Below are 14,517 nucleotides of genomic sequence, written 5' to 3'. Positions count from 1 at the left end.
TTTTAAATTAAGTTGTTTTTTTTTAATTTGGAAAAAAATTTATATTTTGAAAAGGAGTTGCAAATTTAATTTAGCTACTTATTAAAGAGGAAGAATATAAATTAATGATTTATGTAAGTTTACTAATATTCCCTTATATTAAAATTAAATACAAATATTAAATGAAGTAAAATGAAGCATTCTTATTGGTTGAAACTTCTTTTTTCTTCTTACAAAAAAAGTCTTCTCATCTGAACCCTCCACTATATATATATATATATATATATATATATAGTGTGAGGTTCATTGGGGAACACTAAAAAAACGGGGAACAGTGGGGAACCGATTCAAACGAACTCCGATTGGACTCATTCCAGCGGCGTTGGAACCGTCTCATCGAACCCTAACTAGGATCTTTTAACCCTAAACCCTAATTCATAACCCCTAAACCCTAAATATATTAGGGTTTGGCTTTTAGGGTTTAGCTTTAACGTTTAGCCTTAGGGTTTAGCTTTAGGGTTTAGCTTTAGGGTTTAGCTTTAGGGTTTAGGGTTTACCTTTAGGGTTTAGGGTTTAGCTTTAGGGTTTAGCTTTAGGTTTAGCCTTTAGGGTTTAGCTTTTAGGGTTTATAGTTTAGATTTTACGGTTTAGCTTAGGTTTTAGCCTTATTTTTAGCTTTAGGGTTTAGAGTTTAGGAGTTAGGATTTAGGGTTTAGGGTTAAGAGATCTTAGTTAGGGTTCGACGAGCCGGTTCCAACGCCGCTGTAATGAGTCCAATCGGAGTTCGTTTGAGCCGGTTCCCCACTGTTCCCCATTTTTTAAGTGTTCCCCAATGAACCTTCCCCTATATATATATATATATATATATATATATATATATATATATACTAGGTGTACACCCGTGTGAATACACGAGTTTGTTTAATAACGATCGGAATCAAATGCTGAAAAAATATTATAATATATTATTTAAATTTTTGTGTTTTGTTACATATGTTTATAAAACAATGTTAAAGATAGTTTGTTTTAGTGTACATGTTTGATATAGAAAATAAGGTAAATAATTGATAATATTTTGGCTAAAATGAAAGCATGACCTAATTTTATGTTGTCTAATAACTTCTTATATACGACATTAATTTTTTTTTGACACATTGTAGTGTAAAATTCAGTAAAGGTGCATTGTTATTGTATAATTCAATAAAAGGCCTATTCATTTTAGGTTGTAAATAATCAAATTTCAGAATGGGCTTGTGGGTTGAATCCAATTAGAGCTGTCAATGGGCTTGTGGGTTGAAGCCCATTAGAACCTGTCTTTGAAATATAGCCCGAAAGACACATTCAATTGAACATTTACATCTTTCGGAACTAACTTGCGAGAACGAACAGACAGGTTTCTTCAAGGTCTTTGGCAAGTCAATCCACAGGTAATCATCTATATGCATCAATCGAACAGTTTGTTCTTCTAAAATCTTTTCTTCTGGTAATTTATTATACCACGATTGTATATGTTCGGCTCTTGGGTGTTTGTTCTATGTCTTATACTTCTGACTTTCATATTGATGATCGATTGAAGTTAATAGTTGTAGGCATTGATGATCGATTGAAGTTAATAGTTTTAGTATGTGTCAAATTATTTTATTTCACCTCAATTAGGGCAATGTTAAAAATGACTGTTTATTAGATTTTGTATGAAGATTTTGTACGATTATGTATCGGATGATATTTGTTGAACTGGACCAAGTTTCCGCAAGTCTAGACAAATAACAGATCATGGTCGAGCAATAATATGTATTTTAATAGAATTTTGATTTGGTTTTCTAAAAAATAGTGTAATTCTCAAATGCTTTTTGACTATAATGCTGAAATGTCAGCTACTTGTGGATTCTAAAATCGTTCAAAATCATATGGACTTACATGGGAATTATAGTGCAGATTTAATATAGATTGTATGGGTGTATGATTGAAGATTTGTAATGTACATATGAGTGGTTGTTATGTAATGGGCTAAATTTTTGTTAGTTGACCTTTTAAATCAACAAATGTCAAAAATCAAATATGGAGAAATAATCAAAATCTATAAGTTTATGATGTTTAGTCTTCAGATTTTGTATAAAGATTTGGTATAAAATTTTGTATAAAAATTTTGTAAGATTATGTTGTTTATTATAGTTTCAGTTTGTGTTCTTGACATTGAAAAAGTGCGGATATATAATTTTGGGTTGAAACAGTAGATTGTATTATTGCTTAGCAACAGGGGATTAGTCAACAGTTGATTGGATTGAACAGTAGATTGAGTGTGGGTTAGGAACAGTATATTGTACTCAACAGTAGATTCAGTGTCATTTAGGAACAGTAGATTGGGTTGATTAGTAACAGGAGTTTTGGTTGATTATTCAACCAATGAGCTAGCTGAACGTTAATACAACTTGTCGATTGTTAATCAATTATTTGGTCATTCATATTCAACAGTTATCAGCACTATTGTAGTTTAGATGATACATTTGTGTTTTCAAGTCTTTGTTTGTATTCTTATCATTTTTTAGAATAATCTTTTAATATTTTATTCTTTTAGAGTTAATTACACAAATGGGTCCTGTGGTTTATACCTAATTTCGCCTTTGGGTACTAACTTTATTTTTTAACAGATTTAGGTTCTATGGTTTCAATTTTGTAACACCTTTGAGTACTAACACCAAAATTAGTTAATTAATGACTAAAATACCCTTTCATTTTTTTAAGTTTATCAATGTAACACATTTGGGTACTAACACCTAATTTTATTTAAGTTTAAATCAATTTTACAAAATCTATTTATTTTTTTATTTTCATCTTTTTATTATCTCTTAATTAACATAAACTCTATTTATTTTTTTGATTTTCATATTTTTATTAAATTTCTTATTTAACATAAAATCTACTTGTTACACCAGTATTTTTTTAAATAGACTTTTTAAATAAAATCTACTAGCTATATAGTTTTATGTAACTTAAATTTCTTACTAGTTTTAAATAATGTAAACCTTACTCGTTTTCAATTTTGGATATATATGATTGATAATAATAATAATAATAATAAATATCTTTCATGTAAAAAAATTAAGCCATTTTTAACTTGTTTTTTTGTTCATTTACATTTTACTATTTTAGAAAGATATTTAATTTACATAAAATCTACTAGTTGCACCAGTAAAATCTACTAGCTATATAGTTTTATGTAAATTAAATATCTTTTTTACAAAAAAAATGAGTTAAAAAAAGGCTTAAATTTTTTTAGTTTTATCTAAAATACCTAGCTATATAGTTTTATCTAAAATACCTAGCTATATAGTTTTATGTAAATTAAATATCTTTCTAAAATAGTAAAATATAAATGAAAAAAAAAAAACGAGTTAAAAAAGGCTTAAATTTTTTTATATGAAAGATATTTATTATTATCAATCATTTCAATCCAAAAATGAAAACGAGTAAGGTTTACATTATTTAAAACGAGTAAGAAATTTAATTTACATAAAACTATATAGCTAGTAGATTTTATTTAAAAAAATACTGGTGTAACAAATAGATTTTATGTTAAATAAGAAATTTAATAAAAATATGAAAATAAAAAAAATAGATAGAGTTTATGTTAATTAAGAGATATAAAAAAAAGATGAAAATAAAAAAAATAAATAGATTTTGTAAAATTGATTTAAACTTAAATAAAATTAGGTGTTAGTACCCAAATGTGTTACATTGATAAACATAAAAAAATGCAAGGGTATTTTAGTCACTAATTAACTAATTTTGGTGTTAGTACCCAAAGGTATTACAAAATTGAAACCATAGAACCTAAACCTGTTAAAAAATAAAGTTAGTACCTAAAGGCGAAATTAGGTATAAACCACAAGACCCATTTGTGTAATTAACTCATTCTTTTATTTATTCTTTTATTTATTAATGATATTAATAGTATTTTATTTGATACTTAAAAGTTATAAGGATGTATGGCTTTGCATGTTACATGGAGGACAACCAAAGAACATGTTTGGTTAGTACCCTGCTCTCGGTTATGGTAAATTTAGTTTTCTTTATAATATCATATTACACAATTTCTAATTTTAATTTATTTATACATAGGTTCTCCCAAAAAAATATAAACAATGGATAACAGAGTTTAACTATCCATTGGGCTTTGTGAAAGTGCAGACAACGAATGGCCAGGTCTTTGAAGTGAAGGTATATGAGTTAGCAAACTTCTGTTATTTTTACAATGGGTGGTATTCTGTGGTTGAAACTTTGAAACTACAATCTGGATCGTGGCTGGTATTTCAGTATGAAGAAGCACTATCAAGTTTCCAAATATTTTATTTCTATGACAACATTGAATCTGCTCCATCTGATTATTTTTACTACAGACCCAATGGTGATTTTGATAAACCTGATGCTATGGTATGTAGTTCACAATCTGAATTCATTATATTGATTATGGTTTGTTATTTATTTATTGTTAGTATATATATTACTAATATCTATTTTTTTTCATTGAAGCATATCAATCGTTTATTTGTACATCACAAGATGGACAATACCATTCCAAACTATCCGGTTGTTATTAGAGGTCCTGGGAAGCTTAAAGTGTTTGTTCGAATGGAAGTTTTTGACAATCAGCTTTACATAACAACTGGATGGGATCGGATTAAGAAGAAATTGTCAATAACTGATGAGCATATGCTTGTGTTTGAAATGATTGATCTTCATACTTTTGATATGTTCGTTTTCAATTGTTCAAAGAATGTTGATTTAGTGTTGCCGCCGGAATTATATGCTGCTGTTAAGGAAGAAATTGAAGAAGACATTATTAGTATTTCTGATGCTGAAGATGTGGATGAGGTTACTAACAGCACAGAAGCTAATATGCTCCCTGTAACCAGGAATGAGGAAACTATTCTAGTAGTTTTCCGTGTAGACAATCATTTTGTAAGTTTCTGTAACCGAAAAGTACTAACAAGACTTTAGGATGTATTAACCATATCATAATATTATCTTTCTTAACATAATTTGTTATTTGTTACATCACATTAAAAAGGATCTTGCTAACAAAATTGGCTTGGATAAGAAGAGGTGTATAAAGATTGTAGATGCTGAAGGTAATGTTTGGGATGTTCAAGTTGGAATCGAGTCACCGGATGGTCGGTTTTACATAAAAACATGAAGAAGTTTGTGAAGGACAAAAAAATGGTTCCTCGTGAAGAATTTACCCTTAAGTTCATGATGGGTAATGGTATTTTCTTGTTTGACTGAATGGTTGTACGGTTGGTGGACTTAATGTTATGATGTATGGAAACAATGTTTTTTGTTTGTGGTTGTTGGTTTACTTAAAAGTCTTTTGTAATAGTTGCAACCGGCAGTTTTGACCCTGTGGTACGAAGGGTGTACGTACAGATAAGTTTTTTTGGTTGATGAAACACTAAAATTTCAGTGTATTAAAAACATGTATTGTTCCTAATGACCAACGAATGGAAGTATTACTTGCATTAGGTATTCCTTGTGTTTTGTATATATGTTATTCTTATTTGCCTTTCATTGTCTTATAACTGTTAAATCTATCACATTTTAAACATGGATACTTTTTGTTAAAGCATTATACTAAAATAACAACCATTATTATTAGATAAAAGAAACATGTTGATAGGATATTCAAAAGATTATAACATATTCCTTCATACATGAAAAAGACTTCTATGCAAAATGATATTTTTACGACCACTATAGATTTTGTAGAACTTCTTTGTAGACCACGTTAGTTGTGGTTTTACACACTTATTTTTCTCTGTCACATATCAAAATCTTCAAACCACTCCTGCTCTTTACTCGAGATACAGCTACGTATAGTTGTCCATGACTAAAAACCGGACGTGGAAGATATAGTCCTACACGTTCAAGTGATTGTCCCTGGCTTTTGTTGATGGTCATTGCAAAGCATAGGGATAGTGGGAACTGTCTTCGTGCAATTTTCACCAGTAATCTTTTATCGCTTGGTGTCATTTTCAATCTTGAAATCAAAGTATGATGACCTATATTAGTTCCGGTAATAATCTTTGCTTCAATTACAAGTTTTCCAAGTTTTGTTACTTGAAGCCGTGTACCGTTACACAAACCATTTGTTTGATCAATGTTTCTAAGTAACATTACCGGAGCTCCAACCTTAAGAACCAATTTATGGTTAGGCAATCCTGACAAATGCATTTTGTTTAGCACATCTGGAGGAAACAATGCCATGTCAAGGTCGGTTTGTTGCTCAGTATCACATAAAGAATCTGAACTTAGATATATCTTCTCTTCACCAACGATACTATTTAACAGTTCTGTGTTTATTGAATCAACAACATCATTTGTGGGAGTAAGAATGGCTCTTTGTTGAAAGTAATTTGAATCCCACATAAAGTTTTGCATATCCGGATATGTGAATGAGATCAATGAAGATATAGGATTGACTTCATCTAGTATAAGTAGATCATCTGGAATTTCAATCTCCACCTCTCCATCATTTGGATCACCAAGTAGACCATCACCAAGGCGTAAAATCCATTCAGCAAATTCCTTGGTCTCCTGAAGATTACATGCTTTTGTACCAACTTTTAACCTCATGTTTTCAGTTAGTTTGAGTAACTGAGAATCCTGCCATATATAAGAAAAATTCAATGAAGAATTTACAATCATGCTTCTAGTACCTTTTGGAATGACCGGAAGGATTTGTCTAAAATCACCACCAAAAAGGACTATCTTTCCGCCAAAAGGGTTGGACTGCAAGGACGAATTACTGGAACAGACTATATCTCTCATTGTTCTATCCAAAGCTTCAAAACAATGCTTATGTGTCATTGGCGCTTGATCCCAGATTATCATCTTAGTTTCTTTCATTAAGCTTCCTAGCTCACTGTGCGGTTCTATAGAACATATAGAATCCTCATTAACGTTTATCAGAATTACAAATCTGGAATGAGCCGTTCTACCGCCAGCTAATAGAAGTGATGCAATACCACTGGATGCAACATTCAAAACAATTTCACCTTTGGAACGTAACGCATCTGCAAATGTTTTCCAGAGGGATGTTTTACCAGTTCCACTTTAACCATATAGAAAGAAAACACCTCCACTTCCTTTAGCAACTGCATTCATGACGGTTTGATACACTTTTTGCTGTTCATCAGTTAAAGATTTTAAGAAAGATGCAAGTTCCTTTTTTAAGCTAGCCCGATCATAGGAAAGTTCTTTCATTATCATTTGACTGTTCAACGCTGAAATGTAGTTCCCAGGAACATTTGGCATGTCAGAAAAGCAGCTTAACGTACTTCCATAAGCAAGTAACAATTTTTTGATATGTGATAAGCAAATGTTTCAATCTCTTCCTCTGGAAGAACCAAATCTAAAAAATAAAACAGATGTTTGGTAATTAGCATATAAAAATATTTCATTACAATCGGAATGGAATCTTTGAGCTTTATTTAAAGTTTTAAAATTACCAGGAATACCAGTGAAACACCCGCTTTTTCGTCTTTATAAATAACTTACGAGGGTGATTTAAAGACTTCAAATAACTACATTAATACATATTTTTGACAAAATTTGGGCATGACCCGTCCGTAAAACGGATATACCCCTGTTTTAAACATAAGAAAGACAAATACCATTCTACAAATTGTTCGACAAGGCACTACTAAAAACCTAGGCATCAAGCGTTAAAATATATGTCTACTAACAAGTTGTACAAACTAGAAATTTTGACCCAAAACATTAGTGCAACTAGCGGAAGCGTTTGGTATGACATATCATGAACATGTGCTCGCTCCAATTCTCCAAGTCGCCTAAATTGAGGAATTACCTACATTCAACAACAAGCTTCAAAAGTTAGTCATTATACATGTTACACTTAAATACCATCATCTTAGTTCCGTTCGTTTAGGTACTTTCATTACTCTTACGTATTCGATTACCCAATTAAATGGGTATGGCATATACTCTCATAACGAGATTTAAGCATACACTTATGACCCGGTAACTTCGGGTTAATTGCTTTCAACATAAATCTTTCGTTCTATCCGTTTAACGGATTGAACTTCATGCATTCATTATTGCATTCACGACCACACGTTCTAAACGGATGGTACCTTATTCTTACTCGACTTGTTCAACTCGAACCGGTCGACTTGCATAGCTTATCATAACCTTCGTTAGCATAACCAAATCCGCAATGGATTCACTATCTATTTACTAATCACCATAATCATTATAACAAGGGTTGTTCTTCATAATTATTAACAAAATTTAAGTAAGGTTTTGTATGCAACGGAACATACCTCGATCTTGCGCGCCTTCCGTTTTCTTGGTGCTTGTACCTTCTTCCTTTACGCCTACATTACAACATTCATTCTTTCATTTAGTCTATCAATTCATTCTACCATTTTTCCGTAATACATATACATTCATCTTCCAGGCATTTTATCAAACACTTGGTAGGCATCATAGTTAAGGTACATGGTACAAGTCTATAAAGCGTATTCTTACTAGTTTATCATCCCACAACAATTTCATTCATTCAAATTCACCTAGCTATTTCATTCTACATCAATTTCATTCATTATTCAAGTATCACAACAAGCTTATACACTAACTTCCTAGTTTTATGATTTCTCATAATCATCAAACCCTTACTAACTTCTTAACAAGTGGGTTTTTGCTATAATCCTTTCATGCAACCTAAAATTAACATGATTTCTGCCCTAGGAGGTAATCCTAACTTAGATTTCTTACATTCAACACAAGAATTCAAGATTGGGTTTAACCCCTTAATTAACAATTCCTGATTTCAGAAAATCTAACTTACCACTTCAGATATTAGGGTTAGCTATTCGAAATTGAGAGCCCATGCATTGGAAATTCCCACGAATTTTGATTCAGTTCTTGATTTCTTGTAGTTAGGGTTTTCAACCTTCTTTCTCTGCTCCTTGTTCGATCGACCAAAAGACCAGGTGTGGGTGTTTTCTTTTTGACTAATAATTAAAAGCCCCCTTATGTTTATTAGTTACACAACAAACCCTCCCACTTTGAGAGAGTATTTAACTTAAGCTTTCTCACTTAAACTAATTATCATTTAGTCACATTTCATTAACCAAGTTAAATTTCTTTACTTATTATTTATCATTTTTGGGGCGTTACAAGTCTACCCCCCTTAAAAGAGGTTTCGTCCCCGAAACCTTTCTCATTCCAACTAGACCAATTCTACTCCTACTTTTTCATCTTTTCATTCACGATGCTTACTACAACATAAATGCATTCGAGATCTTGACAAGAGTTTCATTCATGCATAAACGTCTTTGTACGCATTGTCCCTCCGTTCTTAATTCAAGTAAATTACTTTCATAATCACGTATAAGTCAGAATCTGATCCAGAGCTCTTATTAGTGTCGTTTTCACTTTATAATGCTAGTTCCTAGCATACCTCATCACTAGCGGTTCGTTCATTGGAATTTGTTCCAATGTATTCTATTGGTCGTATAAGCTTATGCTTACGGCTTGTTTCTATCTTTCTAAATAAGCGTAACATATCCATACATTTACTAATATAAATAAACCAATTTATTTTATTGATGTGTGTAAAATGCAACATATAAAACACATCAATTAAGGCATAAAACTAACCCTTTTTAAGTACTAATGTTGGAAAAAGAGTGTTTTTGTCTTCCTTTTGTATTTTCAGGATGAAATGAGCTCAAAATCACAAAAGAAGCAAAAAGACCACTAATTCTACCATAAATACAAGAAAAGGAACAAAAGTAGACTGCCCGGACCCTCAACGGCACCTCCCAAAGCAAAAAGGAAGAAACAGTGTCTGAACATGCCCCGTGTCCAGCGAACACGGGGGCGTGCCCAGGAAGCAGCAGAAAAGACAAACCAGTAGAAGCTTCCATTGCCCACCACGGGGCCGTGTCCAGCGAGCACGGGGGCGTGGTGAAAGTACAGCAGGCGCATTAATTGTAATTCGCAATTACAATTAATGAAGAGAGAGAGTGTCAGGCGGACACGGGGCCGTGTCCAGCCTTCTGTTCAGCCTATAAATAGAGGAGCTTGGATTCATTCTCTCTCATCCCTTGGCACACCACCTCTCTCACACTTCATCCACCACCCACCACCACCATAACACCATCATCCACCACCATCATCCATTGTCCATCGTAGAGTGTGTGAGTCGTCTCGGGATCCAAGATTGATCGTAAGAGTTCTTGACAATCAAGGCCATGTTTGCCTAAGTCTCTTACATCACTTGGTGAAGACAAGTGTTTAGTATAATACTTTTTATTTTTAATCTTTTGCACTTTTTATTTTGTTTTGTATTAATGACTTTAATAACTAGTTACTTATGTTGAAGGTGATCTTTCCTTATCGTTTGTCCGTGGTGTCTTGGCGTTATTTTACTGTCTATATAAAATAAAAGATTTTCACCATTCATATCTCCACGGTCTATATGGAGGTATGTTGGCTACCTGGTCGGGGGTTAAGGGAACGGTTTGGTAAGGGTCTTGCCCTTGTTCAGCGTTTAGAGGTCCTGCTTGGGACCTGGGTCAAATTTAGTAGGATCTCCTTCAATGCCCATAGGTATTGGATGGCGGGGATCCAAACTCTTTGACCCCCTCATAAGTTAACTACTATTAATACTATAACCCGGCTATTTAGGACTGTATCCTTGCTGACTCAAACTACTGGGTTGAGGGTAACGTCGCCTTCAAAAGAGGGGCCTACTACAATAACTAAGATAATCTCTTAAACAAGTGCAAAAGTGCGAAAATAATCAAAGGTTATACTAATACACGTGTCGGATCCAAGTGATTCATCTTGTCTATCTGTTTTTATTTTATTTTTATTTTCAGCATTTTAGTTAGTTTTTATTTTTCTTAGTTTAAAACATTTTTCTAACTTTTTGATTCGATTAGACGTTGAGGATAAACCGGTATTAAAAGCTCTTGTGTCCTTGGACGACCTCGGTATCTTACCAACACTATACTACGTCCACGATGGGTGCACTTGCCCATATGTGTGTTTAGTGTTAGTAAATATCGTGTTTTATAAATTTAAAACTTGGCTAAAAGTGTAAAAAGGGCTTAAATATATATCTAAAAACATATATACACTAACACGCATCAAGTTTTTGGCGCCGCTGCCGGGGACACAAGGATTTTAAGAAAGTTAGGAATCAACGGCCTAATCATATTTTTATTTTTCTTTAATTTTTTAGGATTTTTTTTTTAGATTTTTAGCTTCTGCAGAGCTCAGCACGGGGCCGTGCCTGGTCGGACACGGGCCGTGCTCAGCAAAGTTACTGGCAGTTTTTGTTTTTCAAGTTACAGAAGGCTGACCACGGGGCCGTGCCGGTGCAACACGGGGCCGTGTCCAACTTCCAGTAACTGGGATCTGGAAAACAATCACTGTATTTCCGACCACGGGGCCGTGTTCGCTCAACACGGGGCCGTGGTGAACCTTCTGACCGACATTCTTTTTTGTTTTTATTACAGGACTTGGAACCCGACACCATCCTCACGTAGTGTATGAGCTCCAGTTCCAATAAAGACATAAAAGAACCGCTAGAAGAACCCGAACGCTTTCTCAGAAAAAGGTTAAAAGCCAAAAACCAAGAACGGCCCCGTGATCCACCCCCAATGGCGGACCAACGTACCCTTATGGATTATCTACGGCCCACCGTAGGTAATCTAGGCGCCGCTATCAATGCTCCAAATGTCGAAGCCAATAACTTCGAGCTCCGACCGCATTTGATACAAATGCTCCAAAACTCCGCAACCTTCCACGGGCTTGCGGACGAGGATCCTCATCTACATATAACTAATTTCTTAGAAATATGTGATACCTTTCGGATCAATGGAGCATCAAACGACGCCATACGCCTCCGTATGTTTCCGTTCTCACTGAAAGACCGAGCGAAAGCTTGGCTCAACACCCTCCCAGCTGGATCGGTAAACACCTGGGATGAACTAGCCCAAAAGTTTCTATATAAGTATTTCCCTCCTTCTAAAACTGCTAAATTAATGGCTGAAATTAATACATACTCACAAGAGGATGGGGAATCCTTATATGAAACATGGGAAAGGTTCAAGGAGCTATTACGCAAGTGTCCCCATCATGGCCTCGCAATATGGCAACAAGTATCCACTTTCTACAATGGATTGTTGCCACACACTAGGCAGACACTTGATTCTAGCTCCGGGGGACTTTTAGGTAATCGACGCCCACACGAAATATATAATCAAATTGAGGAAATTGCTCAAACCAATTTTCAATGGCACACTCCCCGGGGAAATAAGTCTATCGCCCCGGGCGCCCATAAGGTCGACGAAAGCACCTCTTTACAAGCCCAAATCGAGGCCCTTTCTTCAAAAATAAAAAAACTAGAAATGACAAAAACAGTCTCGGTTATGGCTTGTGAAGGGTGTGGTGGGTCACATGAAAATTGGAGTTGCATGAAAGAAACGGACTATCAACAAGAAATGGTAAACTACATTGATAATAGACCTAGGCCGTCGGGTCCTCCAACGGGAACTTACAACCAAGGATGGCGAAACCACCCAAACCTTGGTTGGAGGGAAACCGGCAATAGTAGTAACCAACAAACCCAACGAACAAACTTTCAGCAATCAAGAAATGAGTCACAAAATTTCACTCAACAACAAGGTGGACGAGAAAGGCTTGAAGATACTATATCTCGCCTCGTCTCCGACACTGATAAGAAAAACTCGAAAAGATTTCTACAATTAGAATCTAATTTTAGAAATCAACAAGCTAGCATTCAAAACATAGAAAAACAAATAAATCAACTAGCACAAAATTTTTCCGAGAGACCGCAAGGCGCATTACCTAGCAATACCGAAACAAACCCAAAGGCGCAAGTTCACCTCATCACACTACGAAACCGCACCGTAGGGCCTGCAGAAGTACCTCAACCAACGGAAGAAACAATGCCAACACATCTGCAGGAAAAGAACTCTCCCCCATCACCAGAACCTACCAAGGCTCCTCGAGTTCCATACCCCGGTAGGTTAATTCGTCAAAAAACCAATGAGCAATTCGCAAAATTCGAAAGTTTGTTAAAACAATTGCATGTCAATATTCCTTTTATCGAAGTCCTAACCCAAATGCCCAAATACTCTAAATTTATGAGGGACTTCCTTACACATAAAAAGAAAGTTGAAAATCTGCAATTAGTTAATTTAGGCGAAGAATGCTCTGCCCTCGTACTCAATAAACTACCCCAAAAGAAAATCGATCCCGGAAGTTTCACGATTCCATGTTCAATAGGGGAATCACCCGTTCGCAATGCCTTGGCCGACTTAGGGGCTAGCATTAACCTCATGCCATCATCAATGTTCAAAAGGCTTGGCTTGGGAACCACGAGCCCTACAAAAATAAGCATACAACTCGCTGATCGATCAGTCAAATTCCCACAAGGTGTCATCGAAAATGTCTTGGTAAGGGTAAGCAAATTCGTTTATCCCGTTGACTTTGTCATACTCGACATGGAGGAAGACACCGAGGTCCCCCTTATCCTAGGGAGACCCTTCCTTGCCACAGCACAAGCAGTGGTAGACATGAATGAAGGGACACTGACTTTGAGATATGGGGACGATGAGGTGAAGTTCGGAGTTGGGAAGAAAATAGAGGACGACGACCCAGTCAATTACATGAAGGTTATTGATTCAAGCTTGGATGCCGCTCTCCGACGGTGTAACTTGGGAAGCAAGGCACTCCACTCAGAAGAGATATAACCAGAAATCGGGTCTAGCCAAGGACCCTTATAAACGTGGCGCACCACGGAGGCATTCCGCGGATCTATCCTTAGTTTAGTTTAGTTTAATCTTTTAATTTTTGCAGAATAAAACACACTCATGGTGGTAATGGATGAAAAAGGGAACGAGAAAAAATGGAACCATGCATGAAGAACAGAGCAACCCGACAAAAACCTCCATCACAGAAGGCTCAACATGTGCCCAACCAACACGGCCCCGTGCTGAGCCCCTGCAGAAAAATCACCCAGTTCAGGTAACTGGACATGGGCCGTGTTCAGCGGACACGCCCCCGTGTCCAGGCTTCTGTTTCAATTCTGAAATTTTTGTTACTGCACTTGACCACGGGGCGGTGCCCGGTGAACACGGGGCCGTGTCCAGAGTGCCAGTAACATAAATATTTGCTTTCTAACACACTTTTATACATTTTAATCAACCAAAAATATTGTTTTTGGACACATTGAGGACAATGTGTAATTTAAGTGTGGGGGGGATGCTAAAACCTTGAAATTTTGCAAAATCCTAAACACAAGCCTTACACAAAACTCTATTGGAACCGCTAAACACCCCAAATTTTTTTCAAAAACTTTTTCATTTTTTTATTTACTTGTCTTAGTTTAAGTTGGGAAGAACAAGTCTAAAAAGGTTATATTTTTACAAGTTTACAACCGATAGCGTCGTGATAAAAAAGGAACCAACATAAGAAAAT

The 14,517-nt window shown here is 35.1% G+C and overlaps 1 protein-coding gene and 1 non-coding gene across 2 annotated transcripts; both read right to left on the bottom strand.

Moving 5' to 3' along the window:
• Positions 1–5,781: 5,781 nt before the first annotated feature.
• LOC118488204 (ATP-dependent DNA helicase pif1-like) lies at positions 5,782–7,290 on the bottom strand. Its single transcript, XM_035985433.1, has 2 exons — positions 7,113–7,290; positions 5,782–7,049 (listed from the first exon to the last, which is right to left on the bottom strand). The coding sequence occupies exons 1-2, from the start codon at positions 7,288–7,290 to the stop codon at positions 5,782–5,784; spliced, it is 1,446 nt and encodes a 481-aa protein (XP_035841326.1).
• Positions 7,291–12,050: 4,760 nt separating this feature from the next.
• On the bottom strand, positions 12,051–12,157 carry LOC118488766. The gene has a single exon (XR_004885301.1). It is a non-coding gene; the product is annotated as a small nucleolar RNA R71 (small nucleolar RNA).
• Positions 12,158–14,517: the final 2,360 nt, after the last annotated feature.

Source organism: Helianthus annuus, chromosome 16, assembly GCF_002127325.2.
Source record: "Helianthus annuus cultivar XRQ/B chromosome 16, HanXRQr2.0-SUNRISE, whole genome shotgun sequence".
Classification (NCBI taxonomy): Eukaryota; Viridiplantae; Streptophyta; class Magnoliopsida; order Asterales; family Asteraceae; genus Helianthus; species Helianthus annuus.
Note: the sequence above shows the minus strand (reverse complement) of the source record. Positions and strands in the feature narration are given on the sequence as shown.

Excerpts from the sequence above, each read along its gene's own strand:
- LOC118488204 (XM_035985433.1), bottom strand. The coding sequence starts at position 7,290 with ATGCCAAATGTTCCTGGGAACTACATTTCAGCGTTGAACAGTCAAATG. Across the intron at positions 7,050-7,112 it reads AGTTGCTAAAGGAAGTGGAG|ATGCGTTACGTTCCAAAGGT; the intron begins GTGTTTTCTTTC and ends AAACATTTGCAG.